Source organism: Pogoniulus pusillus, chromosome 24 (assembly GCF_015220805.1).
Source record: "Pogoniulus pusillus isolate bPogPus1 chromosome 24, bPogPus1.pri, whole genome shotgun sequence".
Classification (NCBI taxonomy): domain Eukaryota; kingdom Metazoa; phylum Chordata; class Aves; order Piciformes; family Lybiidae; genus Pogoniulus; species Pogoniulus pusillus.
In genome coordinates, this window is record NC_087287.1 from 750,996 (window position 1) to 768,037 (window position 17,042).

General features: G+C 44.3%; 1 protein-coding gene across 14 annotated transcripts in view; it reads right to left on the reverse strand.

Moving 5' to 3' along the window:
* The window catches only part of PPFIA1 (PTPRF interacting protein alpha 1), a 54,232-nt gene that overhangs the window by 31,005 nt on the left and 6,185 nt on the right, over positions 1 to 17,042 (reverse strand). For 13 of the 14 annotated variants that reach the window (XM_064163002.1, XM_064163001.1, XM_064163013.1 and 10 more), the window contains 6 exons: positions 3,644 to 3,745; positions 3,006 to 3,170; positions 2,110 to 2,184; positions 1,606 to 1,707; positions 1,163 to 1,384; positions 24 to 170 (listed from right to left, as the gene is read on the reverse strand). In XM_064163002.1, coding sequence (XP_064019072.1) covers positions 24 to 170; positions 1,163 to 1,384; positions 1,606 to 1,707; positions 2,110 to 2,184; positions 3,006 to 3,170; positions 3,644 to 3,745 — 813 coding nt within the window. Of the gene's footprint in view, positions 1 to 23; positions 171 to 1,162; positions 1,385 to 1,605; positions 1,708 to 2,109; positions 2,185 to 3,005; positions 3,171 to 3,643; positions 3,746 to 4,436; positions 4,502 to 17,042 lie in introns of those variants that run through there. The other variant, XM_064163012.1, reaches the window with a different exon arrangement.

Consider the following 17,042-nt stretch of genomic DNA (forward strand, 5'->3'; position numbering starts at 1 on the left):
GTGCTATTATTTCAGTCTACAACCTGTCGATGCATGGAGTCTTTAGTGGCGATTTCATTTTCAAGTTTATCGTTGAGGTCGTGCACAGACGTAGCTTCACGTTGCGCAGCGAGGTAGCGTTTCTCCAGCGTTGTAATTCTCTCCTCCATATCTTCTTTTTGGGCCATAGTCTGTGCAGGACAGAATTCAGAGTGTAAAGGGTAATCATTTAGGTATCAAACTGGAGGGGGAAAGCCACAAGCCAACAGTCACAGTAATTACTTTTACAAATCAGACACATTCCTATTTCTCTCAGTAAGAAAAGGAAGCAGCAAGAGCAGTCTCACTTGGGATTCTGAGTTCAGTGGTGATTGTATTTTTAAATGGCTAGTGCTTCAGCAGTCTGGTCTGCATTGGATTCTGGCACAGACCTGCTGCCTCTGCAGTGGCACAAACACGGCAAATCCTTCTTTGCAGAGGATGGTCAGAGACTGTTCTTGAATGTAACAAAGCTCCCTATTTAATAAGGATGCACACAGGACCCTGGAGATTAGCAACTGATTGGTAACAGGAACTGTCAATCACACAGAATCACAGAATCTCAGCACAGTGTGGACTGAAAGCGACCTCTGGAGATCTAGTTCAACCTCCCCTCCTAATGCAGGGTCACCCACGGGAGGATCACACCCAGGTGGGTTTTGAGAGGTTCCAGAGGAGGAAATTCCACAGCCTCTCTGGGCTGCCTGCTCCAGCACTCTGACAGCAATGACCTTTTTCCTTATTTTAAGTAGAACTTCCTGTGCTTCAGCCTGTGCCCACTGCCCCTTGTCCTATCACTGGGCTCCATCCTCTTGACATCTTGAAATTAAATTCTCAACCACAGACTAAAACCTGTACACTTCAAGTCAGCTTAGCCTTATGCCAAGACCAAGCATTTCTCCAAGAACATGATCAAGTTTGCAGTGCCAAGTCTCTAATTTAAAGCAAAGCATCCAGCTCATCACAGACATATTCTCAAGGGACACTGGCTCAAGCAATTGCTTTTTAAACAACATATAGCACCACCATGCTCTAAGCAATTTTCCCCTCACCCATCAAACCAAACATAGCCAAAAGCAGAGATACAGCTGAGCATCAGTGACATTTTATTAAGCAGTCCCACTTGTGACAGTTCCCTCCTCACCTCTCGGACATCCCTCTGTAACTTTGTATTCATTTCTTCAGATTTTATTAAGTCTTTCCTAGCTGTGTCAAGATCTTCTTCCAGCTCTGTCACTCTGCTGGACAAAGCAGTAAGACGTTCTTTCATCTGTGTTTGCTCTTTGTTCTGCTTATCTATGATGTCCTGGAGTTCAATCACTTTAGTAAGGTTCTCATCGTGACATAAAGAAGTGTCAGAGGATCGCTGTTAAACCAGGGGAAAAGGAAAAGGTATTTGCATGCTGCACAGTAATCTGCAAAGCAAACTAACCTGGAAACATCCCTCCCCCAGGACAAGCTTATTGTTAAACAGCCTGCACAGACTAGAACTGTGCAAAGTATTTCTTTATAGCTTTAAACTGAAATATCCCAGTTAATGATTGAAAATAACCCCCAGCCACCAGCTAACGAAGCAAGCAGCTGTACCTTCCCGTTTGTGGTTGGGGGGTTTTCTTGTTCGTGGTTTATATCCAGCATCCCATCTGGAATTGTTTTCTTCTGATTATTTTGCTCTTTCAGGATCATTAACTGAAAAGAAGAGAAGTTCATATACATGTGTTTCAAGTCAATTCCTTTCTCACTAATATTATCAGGAACAGCTGCGGAAGCAAAGGAGCAAAACAATTACTGATTCTACTGCAAGGTGGGGCACAGGCACCCCACAGATTCTCATTTTAAAGCCACAGGAACTCTTTTTATTTGGAGTTTTGAAGAGGCAGGTAAGGGAGGGTGCGGCTTTTTTGCTTTTCCTTTTCTTCTCTCTCAAAGTGAGTTAAAAACCAGAGCTATACCGTTTGAAAGAAAAAAACAATTAACAATTCAAAGAGAAGAAGTGAAAGTGAACCTTAACAACCACATACATTACATTGTACAAATACTGACTACAGCACCCACAGCGCATAGAGGAGGAAGGGAATAAAAGAAACCCACCTCTTTATGTGTAGTACCTAGTTCTTCTTCCAACAAGCTGCATCTTTCAAGCGCTACTCGTAACCTCTCCCTTACCTGGAAGGGGAATTTCAAATCATTTGAAATAATTCCAATTGAACAGAAATCAATTTCCCCTCCTGCTATGCCCTTTCGGGTAACAATGGCACTATTCCCATTGCACTCAATCCTGAGTCAGCACTAATTACAACATAGGCTCCAAAAACCTTCTAAAGAAACAATGCAAATCTCCAAACTCCAGCTTTTCCTTTTTAGTCATAAGCAAACACTTGGGTAAGGATGAACACAGCCAGAATTTGCCTGTCCTTTTGTAAGGCACAGAGCGTGCATGCTTCTCCCCATTTAAAACATGGAAGAAGAGATAGAACCCTAATTAAAATAATTTGCCAGACTTTATACACAAGGGTCACAAAAGTTAGGCAAACTACGAGTTGGCAGCAAAATTCAGTCAGCTTTACCACTTGCACGGCCTGCTGCCAGCATCAGGCACAACTGAAGGGTGGAGTTCCTTTAACTCAGCTTTATTTGCTCTCATGGTGTAAGCAGATTCCTCTCCTCCCGTTCTCTTTAGTCCATTTCTTGTATGACATAATCAAAAGGCTAAGTTCTGATATTATGCACTTAGGCAAATGCATTCCAACAACAAACACACCGCCCCTGAACCACGCTTAGCTCACACTAGCACAGCTAATAAAGTACTAGAGTGAAGCTGCAGCACTTTCCTTTAGTGCGGCACACTCAGCGAGGAAGGCAGCTGCCCGATGCAGGTACAGCCAGGCCACTACCTGACTGCAGAGGAAGGGCAAACACCTGCATGGCCTGCACAGAAGAAAGAGGGACCAGGAAGGGGATATGTTAGTTATTTGATATGTCATTACCTTTTCATCAAGGGCTTTATGGTGCTCAAATAAAGACTTTAGTGCTTTGAGAACTTCTACTTCACTAGAAACTCCTGCTGGAGACTGAGCTTGTCTCTTTACAACAGTCATTCTGAGAGATCGCTCGTGCCTGGAGACAAGACACTCCAAATGCTCCAGTAGCAGCTGAAAAAAGAAGAGATCAATGTTTATTTCTGTTCTGCACAGCTGCTGAAAACTCTGCCTCCTAAAACATTAAGCTGCGGCTTCTAAACATCAAACCCGAGTCAAAGATTACTGCAGCAAACACGAGGACCTGTTTTAAACATTCCACCCATGTCAGAAGTCATATCTGAGCATTTCCTACCTCTTTCAGCCTGCTTTTCAAATGAGGTTTTGGTGCATAAGAAATGCTCTACATTGGAGTGCAACTGTTCTGCTGGCAGCAGCATAAGCTGCAGGAACAGATCAGTGCAGCTTGCCCACTCTGTTCCACTGATCTTGGGTGCTGCATGATTACAAAACTTCCACCAGTTACAGCTGCAATGACAGAAGGCAGCGCAGCCCCCCCAGAAGGCTTTCAGCTGTACAACTCCAGCATTCCATGTTTTATCATCTAGCTTTCGCAGTGGTGTACTTGGGGAAGACAAGGAACTAACCCTTGTGTTATTTCTCTCCGCTTTCAGCTCAGCAATTTCTTCTTCTCTCTCAAGCAGCTGCTCCCTGCACACATTCAGCTCTTTTGTAAGTGCTGCAAACTCCTGAAACAAACCACAGATAAAGCACGTCAGCCACCAGGATACAGAGTGGATTCCGAGGAACACCTGACATGATTTCTTCAAGTATTCATTTCACCCCTCCCAGGGCCATGCTAAGCAACACTTCAAACCATTACACAGTCAGCTGCAAAGATAAGAGACGGCTTTGACCAGTCCTACAGAGAACCCATTTGTCTCTCAAGGCCATTATCCGAGCTGAGGTTTCCCTGGGAAGCAAAAGGGGAAAACTTCCTTGTCCTGCGCTGTTACCGTCTCAAGAAGTTGTTAGATTGGTTTGATTTAAACGACTGCTGGGGAAAACACAGCACTCATCAGAGCAAAACACAGAAACCAGCACAACACAGCAAACATCAAGTCGGTATTCAAGGACACAATGCATAACCCTGGCATCGACCAGAATACACTGGTTACATCACAGGGCATTGCCGGGGCTTGACCACTGGAGGACCCAAGCTTAAACGCCTGGAACTACACTTTGTATTAAAAACACCTAGTCTGTAAACACAGCTACTGGAACTCTCAAACACACAATGCAAACTACAGAAGGTTCCTAACTGCCAGGTAAACCAAAGAAGGAAAAAGTCTGCTGCAGGCTTCACAGAGGATGGAAAAAATGACTCTGCTATGAGCCTTCCCTGCAGAACACTCCCTCCTGTCCAAGCTTTTCCTGCACCTTCAACATCCATACTAAAGGCTTCCAAAGTCTCCCAGCCAACTGACTGCACACAACCCTTCTGCTCTCACATCAGCTCCAGTAACACTGAGTGTGGTTCCAAAGCTGCAGCTCTTCACAAGCCCTCCCCACTTACCTTCCTGGATTGATAACTAAGTACACATGAAACCACTCTAAGTGTCAACAGACTCACAAAAGAGCTTGATAGGAACTCCTCTTAGTAGAGTTTTTGCCCTCAAAATGCCAACATCAATACTTCCAAGCATGGCTGTGCCATGGTTCTTCAAACGAGATCGGACAGGGAACATTCTAGGTTTTTTTGGCTTGCACCTCAGGTCTCGAAGATAAGCTAAAGAAATCAGCCAAACCTAGCAGACACTGCTTTCTCATCCTTTCTACACTTCAAAATCACTGTGTAACATCAACAGACATTGTCTTATCTAGGACTTGCATGAGCTTCACCTGCTGAAGAGCAGCTGTGTTTGCTAAGAAGTCTGTTCCCTCTTCAAAGGACACAGTGCAGACAGTTCTATTCCTCCTGTGCAAATGTAACTTGTAGCACAAAAATATCAATCAGGACGTGAACCACCACACGGCCAGATGACCCAAATGCAGAGAGGAATTCCTACTGCTGCTGCACAAACAGGCTGACACTGCTCCCTGGTATTGCGTAACCCTGCCTCCACTGTTTGTTTGGACAAAATATAGTTGCTTTGAGCCCCATAAACTGCCCAATAAAGAACACTTGCACGTCCTTGGTTTCAGTCGGCACTGCCAAAAGACATGTCCTTTCCGGTTTTAATGCCTGTCTTCAGCAGCAGGCAATCCATGATTTCCTCAATCAGTTCAGAAGAGAAATCATTTGTAAAACATTACTGTCTCAAGAAAGTTTGAGTAGGCTCATAGTGCACAGCAAGAATTAAAGGCAAAAGAAATCCTGAGAACCTCTCCTACTTATGCAAAGCTCCACTACTTTCCTGGAGCTGAACAGAAGATTGAGAACACCAACTCTGCTTCTGTTTGCCATCAAAATACACACAGCTCTGAGGACTGACAAGAATGAGACTCAGCATTAAGCATGAGTGCACTTAGAAGAACTCTCCCTGTTGATCAGAGCAGTGACAAACACCCACACTCTACACCAGACTGAAACGTTTACTTTGTGAACCAACAGAATCGTTCCAAATATGACACTCTTGCTGCCAGAAACAGTCCCAACAAAAAGTTGAAGTGGAGCAAGTGAGTTTGTTGCTGTTTAGCACTGTTTCCTGGGAGGCTGTTGTGCCCAACCCCCAGGACTGTTTGCAGCAACAGCATTTCTTCTGCATCAACCTGCAGAACTGACCTTTGACATTTCACAGGCCGCAACATCAGCATCCTTCCAAAGGTTGGATCAGCTGTGGTCTCCTGGACAAGTCTGTACGTTTCTGAAGTCTGAGCTGCCAGCTGCTTGGTTACTGGCAAAGCCTCAGTCCAGGAGCACCACAGCTTTCAGGGAACCAACTCTCTCCATATTTATTACAAACACCACTTAGAGACAGCACAGCACAAACCAAGACATGATACATAATAGGAAAGACAGCATTTATCTTAGGAAAAGCCTGAAAGAAAGAGGGGATCTCCCTAGAATCACAGAATAGTGAGAGCTGAAAGGGGCCTCAGGAGATCACTGAGTTCAACCACCCTGGCCAAGCAGGAGCAGGCTAGGGCAAGGCACACAGGAAGGTGCATTACAGACACTACACACCGAAGTGTGAGCTTGCTTGAAATTTGTTCAAGGAAAGTTGAAGGCAGCATCACTCTGGAGTGTGTAAGGAACCATGGGTTACAGGCAGTAACTTGGCCAGAAAGCTTAGCAAAACAATGAAAACATCAAAAAAAGAAACATTTTTGGAACTCCAAGAGGTTCTTGTCAAACGCTGCAAAAGCAGCACCTGCTGGCAACACAAGGATGAAGATGCAGCAGGTGCATCTTTAGGAACATCTCTGCCAGAAATGTGGGAGGGAGTTTATCCATTTCATCTGCAAGCAGCGTTTGTTGTAGTGTCACCATTCTGTTCTGCAGCCTGGCTACTAAGCGACCCACTCCATCTGAGAAGCTGAAAAAGGCAGGAGAAAAGCAGCAGAGGAACATGCAGGTCGTCAAGGATGAGAAACCAATGGAATCTGAGCCCATCCTGCCATCTACCCTGCATATAAAGCACAATTACTGCACATGATGCATGCATCAAAATGACAAAGTCTTCAACAAAACCATCGAAGAAAACCTAAATATCTAATTTCAAGCATTAAGAAAAACTTGGCTGATAGAAATGACTCTCTTGTTCTCAAAAAGCCCAAACACTTCCAGCCGTATTAAACCAGGGCTCCATCAGAGTCTTGCGCTTCAGAGCACTGAGAGGATTTTCATGCTTGCAGGAGCTGCGTGTTCCAGCTGCCCTCCGAGCGCCCATACGCCGTGCCTCAGAAGGAGCCTTTCCTGTTTCTCCTCATGCATGACATGTTCTAGCGCTCCAGAGCACAGACTAACATTTCTGGACTATTAAAAAAGCTCTTAAATCTCTCCTAGAGGCACTGAGCTATTTTCAAATGTTTAATGCCACCTTTGGTTAACTCTCAGAAGTTTGTCTTTTCCTTGACTGAGTAAAAATCGATTTCCTCTAGCAAAAACTGCAGCACCGCATGAAAAACCTCAAGGGACTGCTGCTGCCAGTCCGACACCGAAACCTGAGCAAACGATCTTGCCAGCCCTTGCTTTTAGTACCGCCTTCTTGGACTGACCTGCCTAGGCTTTGTCATTAACACTGCTCAATCCTAAACAGGCAATTAAGTTTTTAAGTGTTTACACTTACATAATGTTACTTCTCTGGAATGAAACTCGCTGTTTCCAGGCCAGTTTGGGGCTCAAAGCAGAGCCAACTGCCCAGAATTTGGTGACTGTTCCCCCCAGCCGATAAGCACCAAATACGTGCCCAAGAGCAAAATGGAAAAGCTTACAGTAAGACCAAGTCTCCATGGCAATAAATAGGTTTCCAGTTACCATCCTGAGCGAGTTGCTTAGATCTCTGTGCAGCATTCCCAAGCGCAGGCGGCAGTGCCGGAAGCTCGCAGCAGCACTGCAAGCTGAAGTGCAAGCAAACTGAACGGAGGGAAGGGATTTGGCAGCGCTGCCAGAGGAATGCAGCAGAAACAGGCAACGGGAGGCAGAAACACACTGGTTCATGTTTTCTCTCCTGTAGCTCCCCTGCCCTGATCCAATCCATTTCTGATAGACACGCTTTATTTGGGGGCTGAGAGGTGCAAGCACCAGAACCCAGAAACGGCTGGATCCTGCCTCCCACTCCTTGAAGGATCGGAGATTTTCCTTCCACCTCAAACTTTACAGGTGCTATGGAACAGTTTGAAACTGAGGCTGTATATCCTAGGACACAGCAAAGCACCGGTCGAGGACAGATGAACATGAAGCCACCTCCACTCAAATCATTAACTACAGCCTGTCCAAACCACCTGGGCTAGCAGAATCCGAACTGCCTCTAGCCCTGCGTTTAGTTTTCTCTAAACTAAACCAAACAGTGCTGATGTGTATACAAGAGTAAGGGCAAAGCCTTGTGCAAAAATGTATCTCTGTGCATCACTGGAGAGTTAAGGATATATTAAATGCTTTGCACTGCAAGGTACATGCCCATCCCTGAGCATCTTCCAAGCTCCACCATTAATCAGATCTCCATACAGCACAGGGATTACAGTAATCACATCTGCAACTCTGCCACAGCCGCATCCTACGACTTCTTCACAAAGAGAATCTTAGCCAGCTACTTCTCTTTCAGTCTAACGACCTGCAGCTTGCTAAGGAGTCGTACAACAGGAGTATAGCAACAAGCCCTGTGCTCTTCCAAAGACTGAAATCCATCCCTTCTCCAGCTAGTTTGTTCATCTTCTCAGCAACCTTAACGAAATCACTGTCAGCTTCTGGGACTTGCTCCAACTATGGCAGATGACACAGGGCACAGCACCAGTCAGCCCAGAGTAGACACAACCCACTTTATCATACACTTTTAAACTACTTTTAAAGATACAGATATGCATCAAAGATTTTGTATCAAGCCAGAAAGACACTGTGCCAAAGAACTTCTTTTTAACAGTTCTCAGCTGGGGGGGCTACCCTGCCACTTAGCAGCACGCACACAGGATTATAAGAAATTGACCCAACACTGTCTAGAAACACTGATTCCTAGTTTTAAGCTATTTTCTTCTCTTGCCTTTGTAAAGCACTTTTAAAATGCTGTCCCTACCCAGTGAATCTTCTCAGTAACGAAGACCCAAAGCAGAACTATTACAACAGCTGAAAACTGTAAAACTGCCTAGCAGCAGGCACAGGGAATGCAGAAATGCTCTTCAGACCCGATAAAATTTAGCATCTACTGATACGGAAGGATGGCAGAAAATCTGCTGCCACGTGCTGGCTGTGTCAAGAGTTCCACCTTAGCTGCTCTTGGATGTACAAATGAAAGTTCCCTGAAGGAGCAAATGTGACACAGATGTAGTGAAAACCATACCAAGCTTATTCAGCTTGGGGAGTGGGAGAGGGGGACGACAACGAGATCAGCTAAAAGAGGTATCAGGAAAATGTTAGTCATCATTGAAAAACAGGCTTTGCAGCTTGGGATGTGCCCGAGTACCTCCCGCAGAGCTGTGACTGCCCACAACGGTCAGTAACAGGGCAATCCTTTCCAACAGCGCTCCAGCCCAAGCACCAATGTCGCAGGAGAAGAGTCCACCTTACACATAAACGAGCTCAGGAGCTGTTAGAGAAAAACACTTCTCAGTTCCACTCTGAACCAGTGAATTCTAAGAGTTTCACAATATGAATTACCACATTCCTGCACCCCTAGCCTAACCTATTAGTAATTAATACAGTAAGTAGTAGCACAACTTCTTAGTTGTACCTTCAGGCACCTCCACATTTGGAGCCCATGTCAGTGAAGAAACCTACCCACACCCATAGCCACTATGGCAGGAGAATACACCTGTACTTAATCAGAGAGGAAGAATCCTGCATTACCAGTCTGACAGGATACAGGACAGAGCCAGTCTCAATCTTTAATTTGACACTAGAGAGACCTCATGGAAGTTTTTCCTCTCAGCATGAAGTCGGTCAGGATTTGCTGGCATCCCATACAGGACCTCAGAGCATACACAGCTCCTTAAACACTGAACTGTAAAACAACTGCAAGATGAACTGAGAAAACAGAACAAGTTTAGTATCTCTTCTGGGCCTCCCCCCATTACAGAGGCCAAGTAGATACTCCAAAAGCTGTAGCAAGTTCTCGTAGGTCCTACATTGATCTAGCAGATTCTTTGGACAAGAGAAAAAACTCCACATGCTTTTATCTGTATTGACTCTGAACATACGCACAACTAACAGCACAGTTCTGGCTCAGCTGAGATTTAATCTTAAATTTCTCTGACTTTCACAACTTCAAAACTGCTCCAATCCTCAATCCTGCATTCTAGCACAGCTGAAAAAAAACAATCCTCACATGACTTCTGCTTCTCTCTTTTCCAGAGGCAGACCCAGGACAAGATCCATCACGCAGCATTATTTCATCGACAAGCTACTTCTGCTTGCAGAAACTGTAAGCAGCAGCTGAGGCACTGCCCTGCCCTATTCTAATCATTCAACTTGGCCTCCAGTTGCCAGGTTTAGTTCTGTGGCTAGCAGCTGTAAAGTGCATTTTTCACACTCCTAACAGGGAACGCATGAGAATCTCTGAGTAAGGCCAAGCCACCTTCATTAAGCAAGCACCAACATGCACTTCCCCTCACTGCTCTCCTATTGTATTTTTCTTTTTTGCCAAGTGATGAACACTTCAGCCTTATAATTTCAAACTTGTTTAAGCAAGTCATATCCAGCAAGGGCAGATATGTGTCTTCATCGGGAAATTCAACTTACAGCTTCCTTACAGTTTAGTTTTATGTTTCTTTATACCCTCTCACCACAGTTTACATGCTAAGTGAATTTACCAGGCTAACTGAAGGCAAATGTATCCAAATCTGCAACATTCAGAGTACATTGAACTGCACCTCGCGTGGAAAATTTGCTCCATTTTTACAGATGAAGACTGTTCTGAAGCCCATGCAAAAAGAATCACCTTGAATCACAGAATCAGGCAGGTTGGAAGAGACTTCCAAGATCGTCCAGTCCAACCTATCACACATCCCTAGCCAATCAGCCAGACCATGGCATTAAGTGCCCCATCCAAGATTTTCTTGAACACCTCCCGGGACGGCTACTCCACCACCTTGCTGGGCAGCCCATTCCAATGCCAGTCACTCTCTCTGGCAAGAACTTCTTCCTAACATCCAGCCTAGACCTTCCCTGGCACAACTTGAGACCGTGTCCCCTTGTTCTGTTGCTGGTTGCCTGGCAGAAGAGACCTACCAGTCTTAAAAGAGATAAGCATGGTATTTAAACACAGCAAAACTTAACTCAGCAACAGACTGTGTCAAAGAGATGCTCTCTGGTGGGTTTTTTCAAAGGTGTCCAAAATCAACAATTTCAAACTTCAAGTACCTGAGTTCAAAAAGCTTGTTACAGCAGAGAACAAAATCAGGGAGATGAGTGGCACTAGAAGGCAGAGAAGGAAAGATCAAGAGGAGGGGAGGACAGTCTGTTAATGTGCTGCAACCAGTAACAAAGGCTGAAGCAAAAGACGAGGAATTTGGTCTGAGGTGAGGAAGAGGCTCCTATTCCACATGGCACTGCAAGGGAAACATGATGCAGCTAGGAAACAAATCCTGCAGCCTCCTACTCAATGGAGAAAAAAATTAAAGGACATGTCTCCTCTACTGCCTCCTAGGATTTCATCCTTTATAGCCACTGCACAACACAATCAAGTGTTAGGGTGTCAGCCAGTCGCTGAAGACTACAGTTCCCACAAGGGGTTAGAGTCACACTAACAGAAGGACCAGCATAAGTAAGATTACTGGAGGGAAAGAGGACAGCTTCTTTTCTGCATGGACAAGCAACAAGAGCAAAAATCCCCAAAACTTTGTTCATTCCCACTTCACATGAAGTAAAGTGATTCCAGATTTCACAAAACAAAGGCTTAGCTCTTGGGAGCTGGTGCTGCTCCACCACATCCTCCAGAGACATCCTCAAAACTCAAGATGCACATTGTAGAAGAAATAACAGATGCACCTGCCTTGTGTTCTTCAACACAAAGCTGGGAGAAACTTCTGACCTCCCACACCTGTTGCCCATGTATTATGGAAAGGTGAAAATGCTGCATGAAAAATAGATTAGACAGCAGTGAAAAAACAGAAAATGCTATCCCAAAGTAACCCTGAAGTTATCTAAACAAACTTCACCCATTTGCCCAAATGAAACCAAGAGCTTTGAAGAGCTAACTTGAAGCTAGTTTACCTAAGACACACGGATGTCACTGCTGACTGCAGAAGGGTTGGGCTAGATGACCCTTGGAGGTCCCTTCCAAACCATTCTACAACTCTATGAAACAAGCATAAACCCCAAATTAATCCACCCGCAGACCCAAGACCACCCTCTGTCCATTCTCTGCTGTTCCATCCCTGGTCTCTCAGGTGGAGTCATCCTTTACTCCCAGAATTAGAACCTCTAAACACCTCCTTGAACCACAGAGTCTGATGTAGATTTTGAAAGGTCCTCTGATTTGGCTATTTCATTTCAGAGTTTCTAAATCAAACATAAAAGGCAGCCCCTATCTTGAATCCCAGTAGAAGAGACTGAAGTGTGAGATAGCGATCAGGACTTCAAATGAGGTAAACAACAGAATCTTAGCGAATAGGAAATCACACAGGAGTTCAGGTTGCCAGTGGACACAGTAAATCCACAAGTCTTACTGAAGCACAAACTGCAGTGACCAGCAGAGCTGCAGACAGAACTCAGACCCACAATTCTTGCTTCAGCAAGGGTAACAGAGCTCCATGAACCTCACCACGTTACAGAGCAGCAGCTCAGCACATCTCCCATTTGTGGACAAGAGTGCTAGGAAGAGATTAGTTGAAGCATATTGCTGAATTTTTTTAAACAGGCTCACATAAGACATTTGAGGAGCCACAGCTCAAACCCACAAATCCACAAGTTAAACCCTGCCACTGATGAAAAGGCCTCTCAGATGTGTCCACAGTTTCCTTTTCCTAGAGTTCTCTTTTCTAAAGCAATTTTGATTTCCACAGTGAGAAAACTTTCAAATCAAACATTCCGTGGAGCACCCAAGGCAAAGAAGCAACTCCACTCCCAGCAATGTCTCCCTTTTCAGTGGCTTGTTTCGTGACCAGAAATGCAGTACTACACCAGCTTCACAGAACTGCTCCCCACTGGCCAAGACAACCACGGATCCAGCACCATTCGACAGGAATCCACGAGCCCTCTCCACATTAAAGCAACAGAGCTTTTACACCATGGATCTGGGCAGGGAAAAATTCTTTTCCAAGCAATTAAAACTCATCACCTGATTACAAGGAAGTGTCCACGAGAAGACAATGATTAGCAAACCTCACCAACTGCAAGGTCATTTCTGTACATGAACATTCATGGAGCTTTTGATTACACACTGAGACTTTGGATAAGGCACCACAAAAACTGCTGAAATTGCTCATCTTAAGTGGGCTCTTGGGGGGGCATTTTTTAAAATGCTGTAAATTATACAGCTGCTTAAGCTTATATACTTACATCCTGGGACTGTGCCCTGTAAATTTCAGGTGGGCAAAAGAAATCTCACTTCTTTAGATAGTGAAGAGTTTCTTAACCCCTGGTTCACATTCTTACCTTGCAGTTCTTTAGAAGAGGCAAATAGGCCTTTACAAAGCAATGTTTTTTTTACACACAATTTAGACTGAACAGAACCAAACCCATTCTGTATAAATACAAGAAGCAAGGTTAAAAACAAAGCAAGCACTGCAGCTCAAAGTATTTCTAGGCAATTAAATGTGAGCCAGAACTGGATCCCAAACTCTCCCATGTACTATCAGCACACACCCAAAGACAGGCTGCTGTTTCTTCAGGGAAGAGGGAAAGAAAAAACTAAAACATAAAGGTCAAAGCTGCCCCTTTCCTATCACGGACAGAGCATACTTGCTTTTTTCCAAGTGGAAGGCTTTTTCTCTCCTCCAAAGAGCAGAAGGATGTGCATATAACCTCTCTCAAGCTTTTTCCCCATAGCCCTACAAACAATGGTCCTTGCTGGAGATCTGCCCTGCAATATCCAGATGTGCCTAATGTGGGGAATGAAGGAATTTTTCATGGACCAATCTCAGAGCACTTCATAGAAGTTCTAAAACAAAACACCATTTCCAAATATCTACATAGAACAGAGGAGCTACAGGAAAGATTGAGGTTTTATTCTCATGCATCTGAAATCATTTCATATTTCAGAGGCAACCAAAATGATATTCCCCAAAAGATCTCCTGAAAAACCTCTCACGAAGAACCATATCCTAGGCAGACACCAACAGAAACACATCAGCAAAGTTCAAGGCTAGCCACTGTGGAGCAACAGGAGAGAAGATTAAGCAACAAAGCTTTTCTTCTTAAAAATGTTAGGGCTTCAGCCACAGTGGGAACAGGCCACAAAGCCTTGCCATGCTTATGGGGACAAGAGGAGCTGACTTCCAGTAGAGCTTATTTGAAACCCAAGGCGAAGACTGAAACAGCTAAGGGTCATAGGCAAAACCCAGGTTAATCACCAATACACATCAATTTACAGAGATACAGAGATCCTAAAGGAAAACAACACAGCAGAAACTGAGCGTTGACAAGTCTTGCAATCACAGTATTCCTCCAATTTGGAGCACACAAACCAGGAGAGTGAGGATTTCAAGCAACCCACAGATGCGTCCAGCTCACAACATCTACAGAAAGAAAAAGAAAAGCATTTCCGTGCACTCCTGTGCAAAAGTCAACTTGAATAAAACCCTCGCTCCACTTGACAGCAAAATAATAATCCCTCCTTTGGCCTGGAGAAAGGAAAAACATTTTTCCTGGCAGCACTTGCCACACATTTCCCCATTTATGCTCAGGGAGTCCACAGGCAGGCTGACAGAAAAAGAGCTGGAAAGTTGTGGACACTCAGACTACCTGACAGGCACAACATACACTGATCCCTTCTCAGTGTTCGCAGCTTCAGACCCATATGTGCAAGAGATTATGGTAAGTATTTTCTGATATATGTCAACAGACACCAGTCAGCCTTACAGACTTACAGTGACTAAAGCTGCCTAAAATTCTGAAAGCAGCTTACACCAAGACCTCTATCATATGCCTTTAAAGCAGGGGAAACAAAAAAAGCAAAGTTAATTTGGAATGTGAAATATATTGAGTGAGTGGTGGGACACAGTGCTGCTTTACAAAGAGCAAACCCCAGCATGACTGACAGACACCCAAAACGTTTTCTCCAAAGATCCCACTCTGCTGCTGATATTGTTAACTAAGCATATCAAATGCAAACAAAGGTGCATTCTTAATTCTAAGATCAAATCCTACAGAGCATGCAGCCAACACCCGCCTCTCCTGACTAAACACCAGAAAGGAGAAACCAAAGTCACAGGCCAATGTTAAAACAGGAGGGGAGGAGAAGTGGACATTTTCATTAATATTCATCTTTGAAAAATTAAAAACCCCAGAGGGTTGTTCTGTTTGGAACACCACAGCTATGTAGTTGCACTGAATCCTAACGTCTTTACAGTAGCTGGGAGTCACAACTCCCAACAAGAGCAGAGCAAAAGCACAGGAACAATTCTCAGAATATCAAAACGAACACTCATGTTGTACAAGAGGCTCCAAGGAGGTCAGAGATGTGAAGTCCACCTGGTTCTAAATGGACCACAAAACTTTAGATCAGCCTGGTTTGATTTCAGCTCTTTGCCCCGGAGCTCACACACTGCCTGTGTCAGCCGCAAGCTGGACGACAGAACACCAAACATGAAGACCATTATCAGACATTTGTACATAGAAACTCAACAGTAGGAAAAATAATCACCAGCTCATCTTTCAGGGCCACATCCACTATTAAAAACAAACAAAACACATTGCTGTGTAGTCTTCAAAGCGTTCTCCCTGCAAATAAACTCAGGAAAATGAAAACAGTGGATTCAGTTTCCATAAAACCTTTAATAAAAGGGAATGATGGGGCACTGTAACATCCTCAAATACAAAAAACAACCACCCTCAAAACCAATTCTAAATTTAACTTAGCTAAAATGTCCATTTAGAATCAAGCTGGCCTCAATTAAATGCACAGAACCAACAGCAAGTTGCTAACAAGCAAGGAGATTCTGCTGTGGAGGGATGGGAGGTCTCAATAAACAGACTCACCCAAACATATTTAAATGAGAAAGGAGTAAGTCAGACAAATGCTAGAGAGCTGGTTCTCAGTATGCTCCACAATTATTCAAATGCAGCTACTCCTCTTTTTGCCCCATCACAGAGCATACTTTCAGGTAACTCCATAGTGTGAACGCTTGAGACAAAAGTTGCCTGCTTCTGTGCCTTAGGCACAGGCATTAGGGTTACTGATCCAGTCAGTGAAGGATCTGGAATACTAGCGTAGATAAGGACAAAAACTAACAGTAAGAGCCAAGTAAGATGCAGCAACTGAAACTCAACACAGGCAAGGTTAAAACTACAGTCGTCTGAAAACAGAGTAGTGGGAGTCAGGCTCCTCTTGGCTGCAGCAATGGGGTGAGAGAAACAGAGGACATGTCTGCTCTGACATACATCTGCACAGCTGAAATCCTTCTGCATCTCTCATTTCTGGACACACGGCTGCCTGTTGAGATGAAGGGGTTTTGTTTAGAATACAGCACCACATCTTGCTGCAGTGAGAAGGATCAGCTGTGTCACCTCGAGGCTGAGCAGTATTGAACAGTACTGCAAACAGAAGGAAAATTCGGCTGCTGCAAAGCTTGGCAAGCCCTTCACTTAATGTACTTTCTGCCAACTGTGTTCTCCAAGTCGTGTACAATTCAAAACCTTATTTCTACATCTATGACATCCTGTATTATTGAAAAGTTGTCCGGAGGAAATCCAAACAACACCATTATCAAAATGGCAACTAAATCCTTAGGTTTGTCACTACAAAACAATGCCAGGCCAGTCTTTGGATCCAAGGGTTTAAGTATTTTTCAGCTGCATGACATCACAGAATCAGTCAGGGTTGGAAGGGACCACAAGGATCACCTAGTGCAAACAGCATTTCTGAGACTGTCTAAGGGAGAAGGCCGTAGAGACAAAGCTGACTTTAACGAATCCAAACACGCTCTTTTTAACTGAACTGTGCACCAGTGATGAGCTATTTCTTACCAACAGAAAGCAAGTGAAGATGGCCTGCTGTGGACTCACTCTGCTATGATGGGCAGCCCAGTAAAGCTGAAGCCAAACCAAAATTACAGGCAGCTTTAGAACTCCACACTGCAGTAAAGTGCTCTTCGTTACACACAGCCTCTGATAAAGTTCTCCTCTGCCCCTATATATACAGTGCTGAATACAGAAACTCTGTAGAGGATCACTGCAAAAACAGAAGGAACTTGTAACTTCTTTTACTTACCTGGGATAGGAATGAAAACAAA